General features: G+C 40.2%; 3 protein-coding genes across 3 annotated transcripts in view; all 3 read left to right on the top strand.

The window, feature by feature from the left end:
- LOC124114644 (transmembrane protein 272-like) overlaps positions 1-9,661 on the top strand; it is a 30,595-nt gene extending 20,934 nt beyond the window's left edge. The window contains exon 6 of the mRNA XM_046475319.2: positions 613-9,661. Coding sequence (XP_046331275.2) covers positions 613-797 — 185 coding nt within the window. The 3' untranslated portion in view covers positions 798-9,661. The remainder of the gene's footprint in view (positions 1-612) is intronic.
- A 3,202-nt stretch (positions 9,662-12,863) lies between these two features.
- On the top strand, positions 12,864-16,266 carry LOC124114647 (subtilisin-chymotrypsin inhibitor-2B-like). Its single transcript, XM_046475320.2, has 3 exons — positions 12,864-13,197; positions 14,516-14,566; positions 15,796-16,266. Exons 1-3 carry the CDS (start codon positions 13,132-13,134, stop codon positions 15,904-15,906), a joined length of 228 nt encoding a protein of 75 aa, XP_046331276.2. The 5' UTR covers positions 12,864-13,131; the 3' UTR covers positions 15,907-16,266.
- A 2,883-nt stretch (positions 16,267-19,149) lies between these two features.
- Positions 19,150-21,808, top strand: LOC124114677 (trypsin/subtilisin inhibitor-like). The gene is made up of 3 exons (XM_046475359.2): positions 19,150-19,426; positions 20,493-20,543; positions 21,378-21,808. The coding sequence occupies exons 1-3, from the start codon at positions 19,361-19,363 to the stop codon at positions 21,486-21,488; spliced, it is 228 nt and encodes a 75-aa protein (XP_046331315.1). The 5' UTR covers positions 19,150-19,360; the 3' UTR covers positions 21,489-21,808.
- The last annotated feature ends 1,818 nt before the right edge of the window (positions 21,809-23,626 follow it).

Raw genomic sequence — 23,626 nt, 5'->3', positions numbered from 1 at the left:
AGAAATGTCCCTATCAAATGTGGAGTTGTGGAATTCATTTTTGTAAGATTCAAATTTTGTCTTTTTGATTTTAATGTTTCCCATTAAGTCATTGTGCAGTTGTTGGAAATGGTCAATGTTTTTGCTAGGATGTTGATGTTTTTTTAGGAACTACCATCTGTAAGGTTTTGTTTCCAGAGCAAAGATAGGTCAATATTTCTTGACCAAACATTGCACAGATGTTAGTTAACCTAGCCGTGTACTGTTGCCTTTTGCCTTTTTGAATTTTATTTTATGGTTTCCATGACAACAAATTCAAATGAGGGTTGGGTTTGTTTCTGGAGCATATGCTCAACATGGTCAAGGGCACAATATGCTCAATATTTCTTGGTCAAATTTTCAGATATCAGTCAAGCCCTAACTGGTGTCACTTGCTATTTAGGAATATTGTAGTCCATTTCCAGAGCATAACTCATGAATCTTTTGTATTTCCTCATTTATCAATCAAGTGGTGAACTGCTGACTTATGGTTTTGGAATTTTTTCTTTTTTGTTCTTTCTAATAAAATTACAGTATTATTGTTGATGGATTAGAAAAATCAAATGATAACTTCATTAACCTTTTTTTTTACAGGTAATGTGTGGGTATACAGAACCCATGGCCACTTCAGCTCAGATCCGACGTCGCAGGACTACTGTGACCACACACTGTACTGGTTTGCATTCTGGCTGATCACAGCCACCTACATCATGTTCGGCAGCTTGTGCTGCTGCATGACCCTCAGTGGCTGCATCGCCATGTGTGTCGACAGCAAGTAGACCGCAAGGAGACAGCATCCTCCCATCCTGAAGTCAGTGCTGTTGGTGCATGGAAACATTACCTCCGTGCCTGTCCAAGACTGGCAGATATCAGTGGGACTCTTGACAAAGTGTTTTTTTAGTGGATGAATTTCAGACCTGTTTGAAACTCTGGAATGGTTCTGCTGACTTTATATGCCATGATATACTAACAACTAACCATTGGCATGATCAGTGGTGAATTATAATCCTCAGCAGCCTAAATATGACTGTAATCCAGCCATATCACTTCAACAATTCTTGTCTTGCAGATCATCTTTATTACCTACAGTGTATTTAACATGAGACAAACAGCTGAGAGAGATACAATGTTCAAATTGAGTATGAAAGTCAAGGGGTCGTTGTCCCAGCCCTGATATTTAAACGGACATTAGAATGTGCTTGGGAACTCCAGGATAGTTCTTGTCATCTTGCCTTTCGGGTGGATTGTGTTGAGCTCAAAGGCCCATTTAATCACATCAGTATATGTGGAGTTATATATATATCAGTCTAAAGAGAGCAATCAAGCCCGAAACTAGTTACTGTTACCTCAGAGAATATTCTTAGGTGTTAGCCCAACACACATCAGCTCATTTTCACCTAATATTTACAGTTACAACTGTAGTGTTTATATCCCCAGGTTCAACTATCACAGAAAACCCCAAGGACCCCAGACCCCTTTATTCAAACACTGGAAATAGAGTTTGCTCTCTTCCTTTTCTTCATCTTCATCTTACACAGAATGTGCGAGGCACTGCTCAACTCACTTACCCAAAGCAATCTACCCAATATTTAAAGTATTGTTTTGATGAGTAGTTATATCTTATTTAATGTAGTGTATTGTGTTATCATGAGTTCGGCAAGTTTTGATAAAAACACTTTTTTCCCAGAATTTACAAATTAAATCTGCTGACATCTATTAATATATTCCATGAATATGTATGATAAGTAATCTTTAATGATTGACCATGACATCAGGTTTTGATATAACAGACTTCAAGGGACAATAACTGAGTTTGTGATTATATAGAATTCAATCTTCCTAAGGCAAGGTAGTTGACAGACTGGAACTATTTGTTTTTCTAATCCATCCAAGAAAATAGTCGCCTTAGTGCCCACATGTGTTACGAAACAACTGGTACTTGTATCAACACATTAAATTCACTGTCATTTGTAAGCATGCATATTTACAAATTGCTGATGTGACACTAGTGTCAGATTACTTAGCTGAATATGCCAGCTATATTATACTATACTGTTCTGTAATATGAAAATAATATCATATCAATACTGGTATGAAATGCTGAAAATAAGTGGTTGGATCAGTTTTTACCGGAAAATCTTAACAGCTGCTTAGATTATAACAAATTAATTTGTTCATGAGCACATGGTGTTCCACCTCTTTCATGGAGGCAGCCATTGTGGTTAACTACAAAAAGGCAAACTGGCTACTGGTTAACTGTAAAACTAGGACTGATCCGAGTCTAACAAATTAAAATGAACACAGGTTTCTTCGGCTAATGCTACACAAATCCTGTGATTTAGTTAAATGATAATAAAATATTATATATCATATGTTATTCAATCTAATATGAGGCTTCTTTACAGATGGCATTGTATGGACACAGGTTTTTAGTCAGTTTGCCATGATGTACAGTCAGTGTTTGTGACTGTCTGATGTTAATCAGGGGCGTGGGGTAGCTTAGTGGTTAAAGCTGTTGCCTGTCACTCTGAAGGCCTGGGTTTGATCCCCACAAGGGTACAATGGTTGGAGCCCATTCCTGGTGACCCCGCTGTAAAAGTTTTGGTTTTTTGCTGAAAGCAGCGTAAAACGATACTCACTCAGTCACACTAAATGGTGATCCCTTGTGCCCTGAAGTGATTGGTGCTCTCAGTATGGCTGATCAATGAAGTCTCAGGGTTTTTTGAAGGAACTGTAAATCACTGATGGTGTCAGGTGCTTTGCATTGGATTATGTGGTTAATGTTTCTGTAGAAACAACATCTAATATAATGTTTCAGTTGAGATGATAAATAAATCAAGTCAAGTCTTGTGTCAGTATGTTAAAGAATACTGTAAATGTTGGCCTTCTTATTGTGTGACTGATTCTGATCAACGTTGTTACCATGGCTACTGGCATTAAACTCATTGCAATACAATAGATAAGTTTATTATCAACACCATACAGTCATTGGTGATAACTTTTTTTTCAATAATTTATTTTAGACTCTGATTTTCAAATTGCTTCAGTTTAGGATTGGCAAATCAAGAACTGCAAAAGTAACATGCTTGAAGAAAATATCTTTTCTGGATATTCTGCCTGGATAACTTTATAAAAAATAATAATGTATAATTGTTCATTTTGCCTGAGGTCAGAGTCACTGAACAATAAAAATAACATGCCCCTCAGTTTGTGATTAATATTGGTCTCCAGGCCCTGATTTAACATGTGCCCCATCATTTTCTCTGGTGACAAGCCACTTGACTCCTAGTACTCAGTCAGACTGAATCAGCCATTGTTATTTGTGTATATATTACCATGATTAAGCGCCTACTACATATGCAGTAATGGTAACAGTATGGTTAAGGGAGAAGTCAGAGCAGCTTGAAAATTAACTTTTGACCCATAACGTTTCCAATGTCAGTATGTATCTATTTATGCTATAGTTGTCTCCCTTTAGTAAGTTATACAAACTCCTCACATATATCCCGTTTGCAGAGCTCTCTATACTATCGCTGCCACCAGTCAAAACTCCCCACAGTGATAGATGATCACATCCATGCTTGGAGTTGAACTCACAGCCGAATGACCGTTATGTTTACAAACAACTGACGACTGTCGTGTCGCCGAATACACTTACGCCTGCTAAATTACTTTCTTTCTTTGTCAATTTGAATTTCTATTTCATTACAACTATCATGTAATTGATATAGTAAGAATGTAAGGGAGAAGTTAGTGGATTTTCCATTCGTCTGTAATCTCGAACCAATCTGATTGAAGAAACAAAAAGGTAAATTCATCTGGGAAATATGGTCAGTCGTAAACCTTTTCAAACTTCACTATGATGGCATTCCCAAAGACATAAACAAAAGTGTCAACGTTACTACATTTGGGGTTAGAGGGCAAATTTCAAGTTTTTGTAATTGACGCACCCACACTGGTGGCAGCGATGTTACAGAGAGTGTAACAGAGGTGTCACGCGCTGGGAAGGAGCTTGAGTTATATATTGTGTGGAAATGTTCTTTGATAATGAAATAGGATATTCTGCTTCATATGGAAAGCTGTACACACCATGTTATTTTGTCATGTGCTGTTTATGTATATATATGCAATATAGCTTCAGTGGTGAATGTTGTGAAAGTTCTTGTGTGAGCCTTTATTCACAGTGTGTCTTTTTGTAGATATTTGTGATATTTGAAGTGATGTATGCTCTATTTTACAAAGGGAATGGTTGTTTGCTCATGTTAAGTGCTGGAATATGCTAACAACTGAAGACATTGCCAAGGACAGATTACCAGCTACATCTGTGCCTTTTCACATTACTCCAGGAGAATATTTGGTAAATAATTCTTGATTTTCTATTCTATAGATCACTTTGGATGATGATCATAATGATTACTATGTTATAAAATATACTAAACAAAAGAAAAGTTAGTGTTCATGAATAGTTTTGGGGATATTTTTTGTAGTGATACTGTGCACACAATTTGATAAAAATTATCCCCTAAAATATTCATGATCCGTAACATTTTTTTGTTCATTATCATTAAACTTGTGTTCAACTGGACATCAATATCAGAACCTAGGACTGTAGCAGTTATGAGGGGGATTGTTCTTTGAAAACAGTCCTAGCCAATGATCGTTGTCTACATGCTCACTAAACTTCATGCTATGGTATTTCTTTTTGGTAATGTTTTTGTTGTTGTGTGTTTCCTGACCTGTACATTCCATTTATTTTAAGCATTAACACATCAGTGTGTGCTTGTGTGACCTACGGACATGAGTTCCCTTTAAGCATTAACACATCAGTGTGTGCTTGTGTGACCTACGGACATGAGTTCCCTTTAAGCATTAACACATCAGTGTGTGCTTGTGTGACCTACGGACATGAGTTCCCTTAAGCATTAACACATCAGTGTGTGCTTGTGTGACCTACAGACATGAGTTCCCTTAAGCATGGTAAATGAATCTCAATAAAGTTGTTATGCTCAAGACTTAAAAATATATACTAAACAAAGCTCAATTTTGTATTTTGGTAACAGACCCAAATATTAAAGAGATATGATAAGTTGAAAATTTGTTCGAATACACATCACCAACTATTTTGCCATATCCTGGCCTTGATATGTATTTAACAGCTGCAACATACAATGTGCTGATTAAGCTGTGGTTGTGACACAAAGTTGGGGACCAACCATTTCATACTCAGGCATGGGGAGTTTGGAACTTCTGTGAGAGACAGAATACTACTTCATTACATAAAATGAGTTTTTGTGCAATTTACTCTCCCTGAACATGCTGAATGTCAGTGTTTCAGCATGTTCAGAAAAATATTGCATGTAAAGCCAAAGGCGAAATATTATTGTCTTCCAAGCCATTCTTATTTCTGTTTCTGAAAGAAGAACATTTTTCAGGATGTCCAGCAATATTAGTGTGTGTGTGTGTGTGTGTGTGTGTGTGTGGGTAAACTTCACCCCCACAACACTACATCCCAAACCCCCACCACCCTCAGCCTGAATATGGAATAGTCGGTCCCTTACAGTATATGATGTAACAATGTACATTACATTGTTACATCATTGTCATCAGCTTTGCATAAACTTAGGATAACATGTTCGTATCGACTCCATGTCTTGACGTGCACCAATTTCTGCATTCATTAATGTTCATGCCTATCCTACTATTCAGATAAAAAGTCACTAAGTTCATTTGACTTCAGCACAAGTGTCTGTTGCATGTTGGATGCCTGTGTTTCTTATACCACATCATGACGTTCATTTCACATCACAACATGCACCCAGTATGCACTTGCAGCAAATGATAAGTATTCAAGGACATTTCATTTTTTGGAATTCTCTATAAGGGATAATGAAGTTGAGGATTTCCCAATCTTCACACTTGAATTTACAACAGACATGCCACATTCCAAGGTAGACCAATCAACTTTCTAAAATGATTATGAACAACTTTTAAAGTGGTTGATTCTCATGTTAGCACTGGTCTAGGAATTTACACGTAGTAATCTTAAGATTCAGACCGTTAAGATATTAAGAACTTTTTGTTCTGTCCAGCAGGAGATAGCCAGATGTTTGCAGAAATGTTTTCAATAATGTGATCAGTTATTTCATCAACTATCAACATCTTGTCACATGAATTATCCAACATCTTCAGGACATGATTTCGCCAGTGCAAGAATACCTCATGCATGTTGTAACTATAGTAACTGAGGATCCGGTGGTCACAATGGCTGCAGGGTATAAATAGTGTTTGGATGACGACCACATGGAAAAGCTGCTCTGGTATCTGTGTCCTACTTGATTCTGTGTCACCTTACCTCACTGAGCGCCCAGGGACCTGTCACACAGAGCCATCTTAGCGCTAAGAGGATTGTAACTCCCATATTACAGCAGTCGTATCGCTAAGATTGCTTTGTGGAGCAGGCCCAGTCCTGCTCAAGCTACCTTATGTCAACCCAACTTACTCACTCACTTGTAAGTTTGTCTGTTGCTTTACATGCTATTCATGTTCAAGAAATAATGTCTTGTTTAACAAGTGAAGTCAGAACAGAAACTGATCCTGAAATTGTTTGTGTATATATGTATTTCTGTTTTTTTATGGAATATATTTTGTAAAGCAACTGTGAGTCAAATGTTCCTGTTTTGGTGTTGAAAGATTGTGAAAGAATTCTAAGGTTAATTTACATGCAACTATTTCTAAGTTGTTATGTTATTATAAAGAATTAGCTCAAGTGTCCTCAACAATGTGATTATGCTCCATGGGAATTTGTTTGAAGGTTTTTAGATGTGTCCAAGTGTACATTGACTTGCCTGTATTGTCACTCGATCTGATTCTGTTAATGCAGTGAGATTACCTTTTTTGCAATAATATATTTATATGTAGTTAGATAGAGAAATATGAAATCAATGTATTGATATATTTGTGCATGTAGCTAGTGTATCCAGTATTAATTTTTACAATTCAAGGAAGCAGAGTAACAGGCTGTTGTACAAACTTCATGTAATCTTAACTATTTCAGAGCCTTGTTTATTAGGCACATGGGGAAAAAATAACTGTTTTCATTGGTAAATATTCTAGAAAATAATTAGTTACTCAAACATTGATCAAACTCCTTGATGTTCATTAACTTTCTCACAGAAGTATATTTTCATAAAAATAAGAATAAAGATTTACCAATTCTGAGATTTGATTTTATCTACAGGCAACATGAAGTCAGTTAAAATCATAATGTTTGTGTGCTGAGGATATTACCTGCTTATTACCTTGGTTTGAGCGTTTCAAGGTGATTGTCAAGCAGAGTGGAGAATTCTTTCACCTGATTGGCTGATGATATGCATTGTGTAAGTCTCTACCGGGTATACTATTTTGATGTGAAGCATTGTGTAGGAGTGGTTTTATAATATGATTTGCAACATCCGCACATGTGTTATTGGTGCTTCCTTTCAGGACTGCATTAAGTATTATATTGTATTGTGTTGACCATGTGACAGTCGAACATATGATTTGAAAACTTCAATAAAAAATAATCTTCATTCAAAGCTGCGACTGAAATAAGAAAGTCATTTATTATTGCACGTTATTTAACACCGTTGAGCCAAACCTAAACTGGTTGTATCAGTGATAAGTGATGACAGAGTCAAAAAAGGAAATTAAAGAAGTCATAAGAACGAAGTTATAATAAGTAATACATTGTGAGTAGGATGAAATATGCAACTTATCTGAAGAACGAATCCAAAACATTCAGATTAGGTACTTTGTGTTGAAATGATAACTTTGAAAAAAAGTCAAAATGTATGGGTAACATGCTTTGCTGTTTAGATAATAGGTTGCAAGATCAGTGACAGTCCCTATTGTTTTATGTATGTCAAAACAATTCAGTTCACAAGAAAGTTTCATACTCGTTTTCTCAATAAATATATGTCATAGAAATGAGGGGGGGCACAGGTGGCCCAGTCATCTAAGGCGCCGCGATTCGCTGTGCAGAGTTGTGTCCTTTGGGCACGCCAGAAACCTATGATTGTGGGTTCGAATATCGGTTCGTCCTGACTGTGTTTCTAGGTTTGTCAGCACCATACCTGTGCTTGTGGGTTTCACCGAAGTGGTAAACGTCTGAGACCTGCATCACTTCGGGCTTTCCTCCCACATTAAGCTGACACGCCGCGATATAACTTGAATACTGTTAAAAGCGGCGTTAAACCCAACTCACTCACTCATAGAAATGAATCTTCCAGGTCATTGTGAAATTGGTTTTGTTTGTAGGTAATACCAGTGTTACACAGGTTACACAACTTATTTTTTGCTGTGTGAAGCTTTCCAAGATAGACTTTGTAGACTATTCCTTGCATGTACTATGTGAATAAAATTAGTGTAGTAATGATAAGGCGATACAAAGCCCACGATACAATATATTGAATTACAACCCTGTATCGAGATACATAGAATACATTATATTACAAGTTATGTTCGTGTAAAACACATGAATATTAACAGATTAGTTATTATCAGTTTTTGAACAGTAAATCAGTGATAGGCTTTGGTAATGTCCTCTCAACTTCTTTGTAATAAAAACATTAAAGAGTTGGGCAGTGTTTGTCATGTTATAAGCTTGTGGTTCACCCGCAAAAAGAATAAATATCAATAAAAGTACTGTATTGGGATACAAATCGTGTCACAGTATTGGGATACGTATTGTATTGCCACCCCACCATTTCGTTACACCTCGAGAATAGATCTTCAGAAGGCCAGACCAGTAGCTTTCTACAAAATAAGTAGTTGTTCTATGAAGATACAGGATTAGGGAATAGGGCTGTTTCCAACACTGTACAAGTGTTCATGCACAGATAAATATATGTATGCAGGCGTAAGTATTGGTCACGTGGTGGCACATGGTCCTATGTTCAGGGCACAGGTCACAAATCAGATGAAGTTAAGCAACCTTGGTCGCAGAGAGTAGTTGGATGGGTGACTGTGTTCAGCTAGAGTCCTGCGAGTTTCTGGGGCTTAGGTCCTGCCCAAACTGAAGCACATGTAGCACGTGTGTCCTTAGGGAAGTGACTGTTTCAAATATGCCTTCATTCATTTTGCAGTAAAAACGGGTACCCGGTAGGATGAGATGGGAATGGGACTTAACCTTCTAGCGTATGACAAGGCAGTTTGGGTTGTATACTCCCCAGGGACCTGAGAATGAAAATCGAGTTCACACTGATGGATTGACCGATGTAATAATGTTAGCGCTTTGAGCATGCACTGATTCTATGGACACTAGTGCAATATTAATATACATATTATGTTATATATATTAGAATATTGAATGTACAAGGGTAGATAAATCTAAATAGGAACATACAATGTATTGTCTAGTGGAAAGAAGAATGTCTGGTATGAAACACTATGAATACAATGGCTGGAAATGTTTTAAGCCTTTCATGGTCAGATGGATGGACATGAGCCTTCTTGTACATAGAGAACTTCTGTATAATCCTCTACATGTGTTATAGTGACCGTGTTGTCAACTGTGTATTGTACATAAGATCTGTATGTTTTATTCTGTTGATAGGTATATTCTCTGCAATAATTTGAATAAAATATCTGTTTACATTTAAGTGTTCACATCAGTTGTTGACCATGTGTTTGCCTTCAGTTTGTGTCAGCAGTAATCTTGGTAATTATCTTGTCTTTAGATTCCTTTCAAAATGAACTGCAGTTTTAGGGGTGGTGTGTTGGGGTGGGAAGGTTTTGGAAGTAACATCTGTAAGAAATGATCAATCCTGCGTGTGATATAATACACCCCAGTTTTTTTTTAACCAGTATTACATCAACATTTTCCTGCAGTTGCTAACCCACTCAGAACACACACTGTTGTTGGTGCAAGCTGGTCACAGTTGGTTGCCATGAGGGTGTAACAGTTGGCTGTGTGGAGTTGTGTCCCTTTGGCATGACAAGATAAGTTGGTTCGAATCTTAGATTCGCACTGATTATGAACATTTGATGGTCAGCACATCTGATGGTGGGTTTCACCAAAGTAAACCTCAAATACCATCATCCCTCATGGCTTAACCCTAACAAACGTCAGACAGGCTGAAATAATGTTTAAAGCAGTGTAAAACAGGGGTTCAAATACTCAACTTCCTTCCTAACATAGGAGTGAGTATGGTTTTACGCCGCTTTAAGCAAAATCCCAGCAATATCATGGTGAGGGACACAGAAATGGGCTTCACTCATTGCACCCATGTGGGGAATTAACCTTTGACCACTAGGCAACCCCACTGGCCCCAAACATAGAGTGGTAATGGTGTACCCTAGTGGTTGAAGTATTCACTTGTCAAGAGGAAAGTGGTTCAGTTCCCATGAGTACAAAATGTGAAACTAATTTCTAGTGTCCCCTGCTGTGATATTGCTGGAATATTGCTGAAGGCAGCATTGAAAGCAACTCACTCAGTCAACCTTAACATGGATGAACAAACCTTCTTGGTCACATCCACACTGATGTGCTAGAACTGATGCCACACTTATTCCTACAGGAGAAACCCGTGACTAGCGGGATCGGGTGGTCAGGCTTGATGACTTGGTTGATGCATGTCATTGTATCCCAATTGAGTGGATTGATGCTCATGACATCAATCACTGTATTGTCTAGTCCAGACTCGATTATTAACTGACCACCGTCATATAGCTGGAAAATTGCTGAGTGCAGAGTTAATCAACAAACAAACAAACAAACCCTACAAGAGAATCATTAATAATATTAAATAAGTAGCTCACACATACTGCCATTAGGATTTTAGTTTAGGTGCTGTTGATTTGGGATAGAAGCTGTTGGGCTGGAAGACTGATACAGTGCCCTTTACAGATGTCCGCTCCCTTTACAGATGTCTGTTTCCTTTACAGATATCTGTTCCCTTTACAGATATCTGTTCCCTTTACAGATATCCGTTCTCTTTACAGATGTCCGTTCCCTTTACAGATGTCCGTTCCCTTTACAGATGTCTGTTACCTTTACAGATGTCCGTTCCCTTTACAGATGTCCCTTCCCTTTACAGATGTCTGTTCCCTTTACATAGGTCCCTTCCCTTTACAGATGTCTGTTCCATTTACAGATGTCCGCTCCCTTTACAGATGTCTGTTCCATTTACAGATGTCCGCTCCCTTTACAGATGTCTGTTCCCTTTACAGATGTCCGTTCCCTTTACAGATGTCCGTTCCCTTTACAGATGTCCATTCCCTTTACAGATGTCTGTTCCCTTTACAGATATCTGTTCCCTTTACAGATGTCCGTTCCCTTTACAGATGTCCGTTCCCTTTACAGATGTCCGTTTCCTTTACAGATGTCTGTTCCCTTTACAGATGTCCGTTCCCTTTACAGATGTCTGTTCCCTTTACAGATATCTGTTCCCTTTACAGATATCTGTTCCCTTTACAGATGTCCGTTCCCTTTACAGATGTCCGTTCCCTTTACAGATGTCTGTTCCCTTAACAGATGTCCGCTCCCTTTACAGATGTCTGTTCCCTTTACAGATGTCTGTTCCCTTTACAGATGTCCGTTCCCTTTACAGATGTCTGTTCCCTTTACAGATGTCCCTTCCCTTTACAGATGTCTGTTACCTTAACAGATGTCCATTCCCTTTACAGATGTCTGTTCCCTTTACAGATGTCTGTTCCCTTAACAGATGTCCATTCCCTTTACAGATTCTGTTCCCTTAACAGATGTCCCTTCCCTTTACAGATGTCCCTTCCCTTTACAGATGTCCGTTCCCTTAACAGATGTCCATTCCCTTTACAGATGTCCCTTCCCTTTACAGATGTCCCTTCCCTTTACAGATGTCCGTTCCCTTAACAGATGTCCATTCCCTTTATAGATGTCCCTTCCCTTAACAGATGTCCGTTCCCTTTACAGATGTCTGTTCCCTTTACAGATGTCCCTTCCCTTTACAGATGTCCCTTCCCTTAACAGATGTCCATTCCCTTTACAGATGTCTGTTCCCTTTATAGATGTCCCTTCCCTTTACAGATGTCTGTTCCATTTACAGATGTCCGTTCCCTTTACAGATGTCTGTTCCCTTTACCAATGTTCCTTCCCTTTACATATGTCCGTTCCCTTTACAGATGTCTGTTCCCTTTACAGATGTCCCTTCCCTTTACAGATGTCTGTTCCCTTTACAGATGTCTGTTCCCTTTACAGATGTCCATTCCCTTTACAGATGTCTGTTCCCTTTACAGATGTCCATTCCCTTTACAGATGTCTGTTCCCTTTACAGATGTCTGTTCCCTTTACAGATGTCTGTTCCCTTTACAGATATCTGTTCCCTTTACAGATGTCCGTTCCCTTTACAGATGTCCATACCCTTTACAGATGTCCATTCCCTTTACAGATGTCTGTTCCCTTTACATATGTCCATTCCCTTTACAGATGTCTGTTCCCTTTACCAATGTTCCTTCCCTTTACCCATGTCCCTTCCGATGTAAATATTAAATAACTGTAGGACCATCAGCGAAGATGAACACTCTGGAGAATCCAGATACTTGTGTTCAGGACTTGGGTTTGCTCCCTCTTTCAACAGGATCCGTCTCCGTAATATGTTCCCTGTTGCAAGCAACGTGCAAGTTAAACACAAATGCACACTCACTGATAATCATATTCAGTAGACGTATTTCTATGCAAGAGCGTGCGGATCACTCTAAAGGGAACTTCAACTTTGAACCTAACGAGATTGTTGCCTTTACATTAACAACCTGTGCACTGTGTCGTCCTAAATAGAACATGCAGAATGCATACAAATGTTTGAAGGCTGTGCGAGTCCTGGGCCCACGTAGATTACGTGTAACACTGTCGCTAATTCATAACGAGTTGAGAGGATACACCTCTCTACTGTTGGATAACAGGTTACATCCCACACACCTGAATAGAACTCGCTTGTTTGCGATTGTCAAACCCTGGCGTATTTAATAATGTGCATTCTTGGTCTGAAAATAGGACACGCATAGATTAGTCCCATATCGTAGTACTTGTTTGAAGCTGTGAAATGTGGATGGTATATACATTCCATTTTGTCTGATCATCGTTTGAGGGCTCATTTTACAATGGATGAACACCGCGAACCTGCAGCAGCACCAACCAAGGATGAATGGCCAGAGCTTCTTCATAAGGTGAGAGGAAGCATCATAAGGATACCTTCTTTGGGAGAGTTCACATGCTTTTATGTGATATTAATCTCCAGCATATACATGTACTATAGCTGACTGGCAGTTAGCTACATGCTACAATGGCCTTTATACAAGTCCAGCGGGAAATGTAAGTATCGAGGTCAGGGCACAGTATTGTCACGCGAATAATGTATAGCTGACATTAAAATAACATCTGAAATAATTGAGAATATGGCGTCTCGTGTGCATGCAAGGGGCCATACCGTCTGTCAGTTTGTTTTCACGTTGAAGCCAGTTACCCTCTGATGCAAAACTACAGCACATCAGGATAATTGAGTCCTGTAACAAAGGATCACATCTGAACATCTTAAAAGGACACTATTAACGCTGGGACCAATTGAACCCAGGTAGCTTAAACACCGTTTTGTTACCTCGCGCTTTGGGATGAACGTCAATCATCAGTTACTGATTCCATAAGTCATGGATATTATCTCTCAGTTTCACGCGAAACCTATGGTTGTGGGTTCGAATCCCGGTTCGCCCCGATTATGTTTCTAGGTTTGTCAGCACCATACCCGTGCTTGTGGGTTTCACCGAATTAGTGAACGTCTGAGACCTGCATTACTTCGGGCTTTCCTCCCACATTAAGCTGACACGCAGCGATATGACTGGAATTGTGTTAAAAGTGGCGTTAAAACCCAACTCACTCACTCGGTTTCACGCAGTGGATTAAAAAAACAACGCCCTGGCCTTGGCTGGAAAAGAACTAGTGACCGTGAACCACAGCGCCCACTTTAAGCGAAGGAAGTACATAGATGCATACCTTTTGAAATGAAACCTGAAAGATAAAACCTGTTTACGATTTGTGGAGTGTTTATTGTTTATTTTTAATGTTGGTTATATACTCACGGACAAAAGAAACGCGAATACCATACATGTTGGTTACTATAATCTTTTTTGAAGAATGACTCATGTTCAAGAGATATTTTAGATTGGTTAGATGCACAAACGAACGCGTCCCGCGTGACTATACGCTCGTAGGTGGAATAGTGGTCAATAGGAGGGACAAAGAAGGGACATAATTCGTAATAGCCACTGGTGGCGCTACGATCGAGCCCAGAAAATCCCGGCAAGGGTGGAAACTGGATTTTCATAGTCAGTTAACTCCCTTGCCTCGGGAAGATGATAACCAACGAGCTACACGGAGTCACGGATTGTCTGTATCCTCCGAACCTTGGGTTTTCTTCTTGGCTTCATTCGCTGTGTTTAATGAACAATGTTAGTCTGTGGATATTCTAAGGTAATCTATTTGTTTTTTTAGCTTGGCGTTGATGCAAGGGATGCCATACGACAAGACAACCCCGACCTAGAGGTACACGTATTCTTGTGTGGTTTGCAAACTGAACTCACCCCATTCCTAAAATGCAATGACATCATCTATTCTTCAGATATACATTTGTCACGAATGTCTTACTTTAGATGGACCGCCTACGTTGCCTAGGGGTAGAGCGTCCGCCCGGAGAGCGGAAGGTCTGGGGTTCGATCCCCGGCCGAGTCATGCCAAAATGCGTTAAAATATAGTTCTTGTTGTTACCCTGCCTGGCGCTCGGCAGTTAAAGGATTAAAACAAGAACTGGTCGGCTCAGAGTCAACTCTGTCTGAACTCTGTTAAACTGCGGCATGGTATCTCAGTGGGCTAGCACTATAAATCGGCATCAGTCCGGACTAGTACAAGCGTGCATGTACAAGTGCAATAATCTTGGAAGTAACGTTAAGACCCATTTTACCTTACCTCACCCCCTTACTTTAGCGGGGTGGCGGGGTAGTTAATGGTAAAGCTGTTTGCTAGTTAGGATGAGGGCCCGGGTGTTTGATTCCCTATAAGAATGAAATGTGTGAAGTCTGTTTGTCTGGTGTCACACATCAAATCACTTTCAACCTGCAAATATTTACCTTTTAGAACTCGCTATAAGTACATATGTAGCTTCATCTCAGACTGCATATCTGAAACTGATGGACACATCTTTATGTCGTGTGAGAGTTCACTAACACTGGGTGGTCACAATGTATTACATGGACACCAACCCCTGAAGATCCGGGTAGAATAGGCCTTCAGCAACCCATGCTTGCCGTAATAGGCGACTATGCTTGTCGTAAGAGGCGACTTACGGGATCGGGTGGTCAGACTCTCTGACTTGGTAGATGCATGTCATCTTGTCCCAGTTACGTAGATCGATGCTCATGATATCAATCACTTAATTGTCTGGTCGAGACTCGACTTATTTACAGACGCCTAAATGACGTCATAATGCAAGGAATGTCAACCATTGTATATTTATTATGGAAATAGAACTCTGGATAAATGTGAACAATATGAATCTATTTTATGCAAGAAATCAAAAAGTTAATCCTGTAATTTGTGTTTTTTGGGTATGAAACTACTAGGCCGGTAAATTTGTTTAAGGTTGAAAAAAGTTTTAAAAAATAGTGTCTTTTTTTCCTTTTTGAGGATACTCTATAAAATGTTGACGTCTATGGTTATTAGCCAAAAATGGGATTGCTGGGGTGTGTCTTGATATTATAGTTTTATTGTGTTGTCAGGTATTTGTACTACCGGCGGACTCATTTGTCACGGAGAACTTCTGTCGGAGTAGAGTTAGGATCTTCGTTCAGGTAGATGGGACAGTCGCAAGCATCCCCAGGATTGGCTAAAGCACCTGTACTGACATCATCATAGTGTGAACGCCCTACCTTATGCCGTGACTGGCAGAAACACAACGTAACAACGTCGTCCGATGATTAGAAGACATCATTGTCTCATTGGCTTATGTGAGAAACGATTTAAGCTCAAGTTTGTATTTGTGCGTTACCTGAGTGTATTTGTAAGAAGACGGGAGTTGTTGTTGTTTATATCTTGCAGTCTGGCTTTGTATAATCATGTGGTGTCAAGAGTTAGCATTAGGATCTGTCGTAACGTCACGAAATAGAACAAGGGCTTTTCACTTCATCATGTTTCCTATCGTATGATCCTGTATAAATGCAAAAAATAAATAATAAAACGTCACGACCTTGGCTGTGCGTTAACGGTGCCACATTCATCTGAGATCTACTCCGCTGATCATTGGACCCTGTGCCTCGTTCACAATGTGATCGCAGCACAACCATTGTCGTCAATCCATGCAAAAGTATTGGAGGTACGATCATCTTATTGCTATGATCTCTTTATGGGATCTGATTGGGATCGCTCGTCAGTCGAGGGTCAAGTGGACCAGACAGCATCTTCCCGAGACAAGTGAGTTAACTGGCTGTAAAAGTCCTGTTTCCAAGGCAAGTGAGTTAACTGACTGTAAAAGTCCAGTTTCCACCCTTGCCGAACTAGGTTGGTATTATGGAGTTACATTTTGGCTGGACTAACGAGTCTATGTATAGTCCAATCAAAATCGCGCACCGAAATCGAAATCCGGTTCGTAAAGTGTCATGCAGATTTCGGTCGACTGCAGGATTTGCAAAGCATGTGCACCGCTAGTTCGTTGTCAACAGATATTTTCTAAATCTTTTCATGTTTTTAATCAAGGTGCTCACGTGATTTGATGCACTTGGCGATGTAAGACCCGTTTTATCACAATATAGATCTTGATTATCGATCAGATCGTCTTGACTGGGCGCCACCGTTTTGTTTGAAGCAAATGCAAGTGTTACGAGAGGTGGAATCTGATTGGTCCATAGGAGAGGCATAGAAGGGACATAACTCGTAATAGCCACTGGTGGCGCTACGATCGAGCCCAGGAATTCCGGGTGGGAACTGGACTTTTAAAGTCAGTTAACTCCCTTGCCTGGGGAAGATAACAAGACAGTCGAGAGCCCAGAGGTCCAATCCGCTGTGCAGGTTGTGTTCCTTAGGCGTGCAAGACTCACGTCATAGTGGTTTCCAATCCCAGATTCGTCCTGGTTATAATTCTTGATCTTCAGCATGCCCGTGCTCGAGAAGGGGGTGGGGCTGGGGTGGGTGGAGTGGGGCAACTTTTAAAGACTACGACCTGCACCACGCCCCTCCCACGTCAACCGGACGCGTCGTGATGTAGCTACTTTAAATTCTATAAAGATAATATAATTTGAACGCGTAAACAACTACTTTTACCTTCATTTACCTTCTTTGTGCACGCTCCAGCTATCATATACAATATGTTTCATAAGTTGTAGAACAGCTTCGCAATCAAAAGTTATTACTCTATAAAAATAGTCACTTCAAACGAACGTCACTTGCTTGATAAAGGTGTTAGGATCTACACCGAAACGTCGCACTAATTGTAATAAAAAAGTTGTTCAGCCATAGAACTCGTCTTACTTCATCACACCAACTTCTAAATGCCACTGAAAGAAGTTATGCGCCGTCATATAACTAAAATATTGTTGAGAGCGGCGTTAAACAACAAAGAGAATAATAGTTTTGCTCATATTTGTATTACCTAATATGAGTCTAGGAAATATCATCTTTCCGAGGCAAGAGAGTTAACTGACTATAAAAGTCCAGTTTCCACCCTTGCCGAACTAGGCTGGAATTACTGGGCTCGATCGTAGCGCCACCAGTGGCCTCTCCTATGGACCAATCAGATTCCACCTCTCGTATCACTTGCGTTTGCTTCACACAAAATGGTGGCGCCCAGTCAAAACGATCTGATCGATAATCAAGATCTATATTGTGATAAAACGGATCTTACATCGTGAAATGCATCAAATCACGTGAACACCTTTATTAAAAACACGAAAAGATTTGGAAAATATCTGTTGACAACGAGTTGGCGGTGCACATGTTTTGCAAATCCTGCAATCGACCGAAATCTGCACGACAGTTTACGAACCGGATTTCGATTTCGGTGCGCGAATTTGATTGGACTATGCATAGACTCGTTAGTCCAGCCAAAATGTAACTCCATAATACCAGCCTAGTTCGGCAAGGGCGGAAACTGGACTTTTATAGTCAGTTAATTCTCTTGCCTCGGGAAGATGGGAAATATTGACCTGAAACCAAATTCAATAAAGGACGAGGTACGACAGGGATCCTTTCAGGTCAATAGGTGTGAGTGAGTTTGGTTTAACGCCGCTCTCAATAGTGTTCAAGTTGTGTCACGGCGTGTCAGCTTAGTGTGGGAGGAAAGACAGAACTGATGCAGGTCTCAGATTTTTGAAACTTTAGTGAAACCCACGAGCACAGGTATAGTGCCGACAAAACCTAGAAACACAATCACTTCGAACCGGGATTCGAACCCAAGAGAATATTTATTTCCGGTTTCTGCCGTGTCCAAGGGACGCAGCTCTGCGACTAACGGGTTCGGTGGTAACCGGTCAGGCTCGCTGATTTGGTTGATGCATGTCGCCGTATCCCAATTGCGTAAATCGATGCTCATGATGTCAATCACTGGATTGTCTGGTCCAGACTTGATTATTTACAGACCGCCGTCATATAGCTGGAATATTACTGAATGCGGCGTTAAACAACAAACAAACAATAATGCCAATTTTCACATTCAAATTTGATATTTCCAGCGGTTCACAAGGATCCTTGTCATATTTCGTTGAAGACTCATTTTTACGACAAATGGATGGGTCACATGTCACATTCAAGCGACTTTGTGACTTTCACTTTGTGGCTTTCACTTTGTGACTTTCACTTTGTGTATAACATGTACATACACACACGCATGCATACAAATGTAACATATTTATGCATTTGCAACAGACACCTACATTTGAGCAGTAACAACACAGCGGTAGTTATTGCTGGTATGCAGTGAGCAGTAATCTTACAGAATATGAACTGCAATAACCCTACTAGAATCTAACAATATGTGAATTACGGGTGCATCAGTGAATCTCAATGAACGACATAACGGTGCATTATATATAGTAGAGCATAGTGCCTCTGTTAGGCGCCCCACACTACCCTATTAAAGGTACAACTGTTTATCGTGGCGGGGCATATTCTTAACTATAAGTTGCACATGCTTTAGAATCTTTTGTCCGAGTGTGTCCAAAATATAAAAGCGGGTGCGGTTTAAAACGTGAAAAGATAGTCATTCTTAAACACAGTTCGGCGTTGTTGATATGTTTTCGATGGTGAGTAATGTATAGTTAGGTTGTTTGTGAGTAGGTGCTGTGGTCAGCTGTCATGGCGCAGAACCAAAAGACGCCGGAAACGTGGACGAAACAGGCATGGCCGGAACTACTTTTAGAGGTAAGATGTAGCAGTGTCATCACGTCTATGTGTCGTTCCCCGTGGGACCGGGGAGAGAGTAGTTCCCATGGTCCCGTATTACTACGCGTTGTAAGGGACACGACTGTCGTACGGTTATATTCAAATATGGAAGTCAAGCTCCGTGACTTCTGTGATACGTCGGCGTTGAAGTTGTTCATGATATCAACACGTTGTTTGTCTGTTCTGCCTCTCTCATCCCCCCCACCCCTCTCTCTCTCTCTCTCTCTCTCTCACACACTCACACACACACACACACACACACACACACACACACACACACACACACACACACACACACACACAGAACAGCCAATGTATTCTAGTTTTGGTATCAACTGTCTGCTTTCTAAGAACGGCTTTCATAACAAAGTTAAACTAATTTGCCTGGAAAAAAAACAAGCATACACTTGAAAATTGGATTTGACCAAAACAATTACAAACGTTATCGTTTTGATAGGCTGAAAACCATCTTTCCGAGGCAAGTTAACTGTCAGCGGAGACTGGACTTTTAGAGCCAGTTAACTTCCTTGCCTCGGGAAGATGGCAGAAAATACTGAGTGATACCCGTGTCAAATACATCACTACCGAATAACCATTTCCTATTTGTTTCATTCTCAGTCCAGGCAGTTTATATGTAGTAACTTGAATGACTGTAATTTCTTGTTTTTGGTGATATTACGCGCAACCCATGCTTGCCGTAAAAGGTTACTATGTTTGTCGTAAAAGGCGACTAACGGGATCGGGTGGTCAGGCTCGCTGACTTAGTTGATGCATGTCATCGATCCCAATTGCGTGGATCGATGCTCATGATGTCAATCACTGGATTGTCTGGTCCAGACTCGATTATTTTACAGACCGCCGACATATAGCTGGAATATTGCTGAGTGCGGCGTTAAACAACAAACCAACCAACCAACCAACTGTAGTTTGTCTTAAACCCTCCTATCGCCATCTTCTCGAGACAAGGGCGTTAACTGACTATAAACTGGACATTAAGATGGCTATCGCGTATGCTATGATAAACTGGGAAAATTATGTTTTTCAGGATGGAGAACATGCCAAAGCTGTCATATTACAAGAAAATCCAAATCTGGAGGTATTTGTCATTTTAAATATGCTTACCTGCTCTAGAGTCGCATGTTACCGGTAGGGAAGGTCATGCCCTCCCGCGTCGCGAACACCTTGTGTCATTACTCCCTTCATGAAGTCATATCGTGAGGGTACGTTCTAGAAGTCCAGGCCTCCATTTGTCACTGTTTATTTTCTAGTTAGAGAGATACCAACATAACTACTCGAAGGTGGTAACTTTTTTTCAAATTACGCTATCCTTATAGAGTGTAACACATATTGTCAGTGAATATAATAGTACCTTTGTGGTACAGGAGAGAGTTCCCCATAAATAAAGCACTATCTGAGACAAAATCATTGCAAGACATGGACAAGTTGTCGCCACACTGGAATGGTCGTTAACGCCCGTACTGTCATTGTCAAGCGAAATGCTTGCAGGAAATATAATAGTTGTTGCTGATGCTTAAACACTAAACATTCACATCACTGAGTACCAGATGCCTTTTCCGTCAAAGATGATCGAACTTAAATCCATCTTTCGATATCCATGTATTCTACATTCACGGGTGAAACAGATCAGTCCTTTAAGATCCGGGGAGGAATAGGTCTTCATGCAGCAACCCATGCTTGCCGTAGCAGGCGACTATGCTTGTCGTAAGAGGCGACTAACGGGATCGGGTGGTCAGGCTCGCTGACTTGTTGATGCATGTCATCGTATCCCAACTGCGTAAATCGATGCTCTTGATGTCAATCACAGGATTGCCGGGTACAGACTCGAATATTTACATACAGGCCGCCGTCATGTAGTTGGAGTGTTGCCGAGTGTGGCGTAAAACTGCAAGCAAACCTATTTCGTTGACAGGTATACCTAGTGCCAGTGGATTACATCGTCACCTCGGAGGCCGACAAGGATAGAGTGAGGATACGGGTCGATGAAGATGGTATGGTCACCAAGACGCCAGTACGTGGATAAGCCATGCCTGACAGAAACTTTGTTCCAAATGTATGTAATTACACTGGCGGATTCAGCGTGGGTGCAGGGACTTTCCTTCGTGACCAACTCGTGTTATTCCGGGACAAGCCGAATAGTGTCTCATGCCCCTCTCATGGCCATGTTTGCGACCGGGTTCCGTCTTAGCGCAAACGGGCATACCTAAAACAATTATCAACTCGTTGCGTAATTGTTTACATGTTTTTCCCCATATTTCAGTTGCAACTTAAAGCACATCGGGACATGCGGAATTTTACAGTATGATTGAACACATTTAACTGTGTCTTTGGTATATTTTTAGATGCAAGACATATGTAAAATCAAAAATTATTTCTGAGGGATTCTTTGACGAAGGACTTGAAATCATACGCGCATTCTGATTGGTTTGTCGATCATAGTGGCCTCTCATGACAAGTATGGGCTGCTGACGACCTATTCTAATCCCCCGGTCACTGGGTGAAATATTGTGTTATCTGGGAAATCATTATATTGAAGTGATGAAAGGTTTTTGTTTACTACATCTACAGCTATGCCGCCTTTCATTTCACCATGGATACACTGGTGTATTTTTCATCTTTTGGTAAAAAATCATGCCTAAAGAAGTTGCATTTTTTATTGTTTCACACAATAACACTGAACTGAAACCATTGATTGATATCATGAGCAACGTCCCACTATGGGATACAATGATAAATAATGAAACAAGTCACGAGCCTGCCCACCCAATCGATTAAGTCAAGTATAGACTGTCGGGGGTCTTTTCCAACCATGTGGCTGTGACTTCAAAGATAAGGTAACTACAAATGCGAAAATATTTGGAAGATTTTGTTGTTGTTTGACGCTGCACTCAGCAATTCTCCATCTATCTGACAGCAGCCTGTAATAATCAAGACCGTGGCAGCCAATCCAGTGGTTAATACCATGAGCAATGATCCATGCCATCGGGGACTACGACAGGCTGTCTCAAAGAGCATTTTTTGTTTGTTGTTTAACATCGCTCTGGGCAGTATTTCAGCTATATGACAAGGACCTGTGTAAATAATTCAGTCCAGACTAGATACACCAGTGGTTGATATCATGAGCAACGATCCATGTCGTCGGTGAATGATGACATGCAATCAACCAAGTCACCGAGACTGACCACCAGATCCATTTTGTCTCATCGATCCAGGATCGATTGCTTGGGACCTATTCCAATTTAGGAAGTGACAAAGATGTAATCGTGAAGGTGAAGATGGAAATGAGATCTCAGCCGTGACATCAAAACTTACTACCTTTGTCTGAGAACAATGTACCAGTTAAACCACCATTTCAAAACTTAACACTATAAAAGTGCGATCATATCCCAAAATGACAATGTAAATATTGTAAGCATTAAATTGATTATGAGTAGCTTATAGCTCAACAAACAAATTGAATATGCAAATTAGGTTCCATTTCATACAGGCTTGGAATAATCAGATTTAAATATTTTTCAGTTCTTTAAAACTATGGCTCCAAGACATATATGTTCCTCTGGCGCAGCAACACATAGGGTCATATATGTCCCAGTGGCAGCCAGGGGGTTATAACCACCTGGTATCTCCAACACTATTTACCCTGGACATCACATACAACATGATACTCACTGGAGGTGTTAAATGAGTTTTATTCAATAACGGTGTATAAGTCTGGAATACAATCCATTGAGTATTAAGGTCAACTATTATGATCATTACCGTATTCCACGTAATAAGCACCCTGCTCTAATAAGCGCCCACTGCGATATTTGCTAATATATTGGCTAGTGAACAATCCCAGTTCCTTCTGATTGATCAATGTACACAAGACTAATTTATTTGTGTATAATACACACTCGTGTGTTATATGCACACTTAATTATGGGCAATTAAATTCTGGAAAAATATATCTGAATAAATACATTTGTATCATTTCAGGCTGTCAGCATAAACCACGAAATTCACGATCTTTCAACTGTTTTTTTCACCAAAATTTTATTCTAGTAAGCCCCATATTTCTAATCTTGAGAGCGCCCTGGACGCTTATTACGCCAAATACGGTAATTTAATTTTGAATAAATCATGGTCCAGACATGCATAGTCCAGATGGATCTTGAGCAA

This window comes from Haliotis rufescens, unplaced genomic scaffold (assembly GCF_023055435.1).
Source record: "Haliotis rufescens isolate VD_foot unplaced genomic scaffold, xgHalRufe1.0.p SCAF_133, whole genome shotgun sequence".
NCBI lineage: Eukaryota > Metazoa > Mollusca > Gastropoda > Lepetellida > Haliotidae > Haliotis > Haliotis rufescens.
Note: the sequence above shows the minus strand (reverse complement) of the source record. Positions and strands in the feature narration are given on the sequence as shown.

Bases quoted from the DNA above. Each gene is read 5' to 3' on its own strand.
- LOC124114677 (XM_046475359.2), top strand. From the start codon at position 19,361: ATGGCGCAGAACCAAAAGACGCCGGAAACGTGGACGAAACAGGCATGG. The intron at 19,427-20,492 runs GTAAGATGTAGC...TATGTTTTTCAG, and splicing joins GGCCGGAACTACTTTTAGAG to GATGGAGAACATGCCAAAGC. The intron at 20,544-21,377 runs GTATTTGTCATT...TTTCGTTGACAG, and splicing joins AAGAAAATCCAAATCTGGAG to GTATACCTAGTGCCAGTGGA.
- LOC124114647 (XM_046475320.2), top strand. From the start codon at position 13,132: ATGGATGAACACCGCGAACCTGCAGCAGCACCAACCAAGGATGAATGG. The intron at 13,198-14,515 runs GTGAGAGGAAGC...TTGTTTTTTTAG, and splicing joins GGCCAGAGCTTCTTCATAAG to CTTGGCGTTGATGCAAGGGA. The intron at 14,567-15,795 runs GTACACGTATTC...TTGTGTTGTCAG, and splicing joins AAGACAACCCCGACCTAGAG to GTATTTGTACTACCGGCGGA.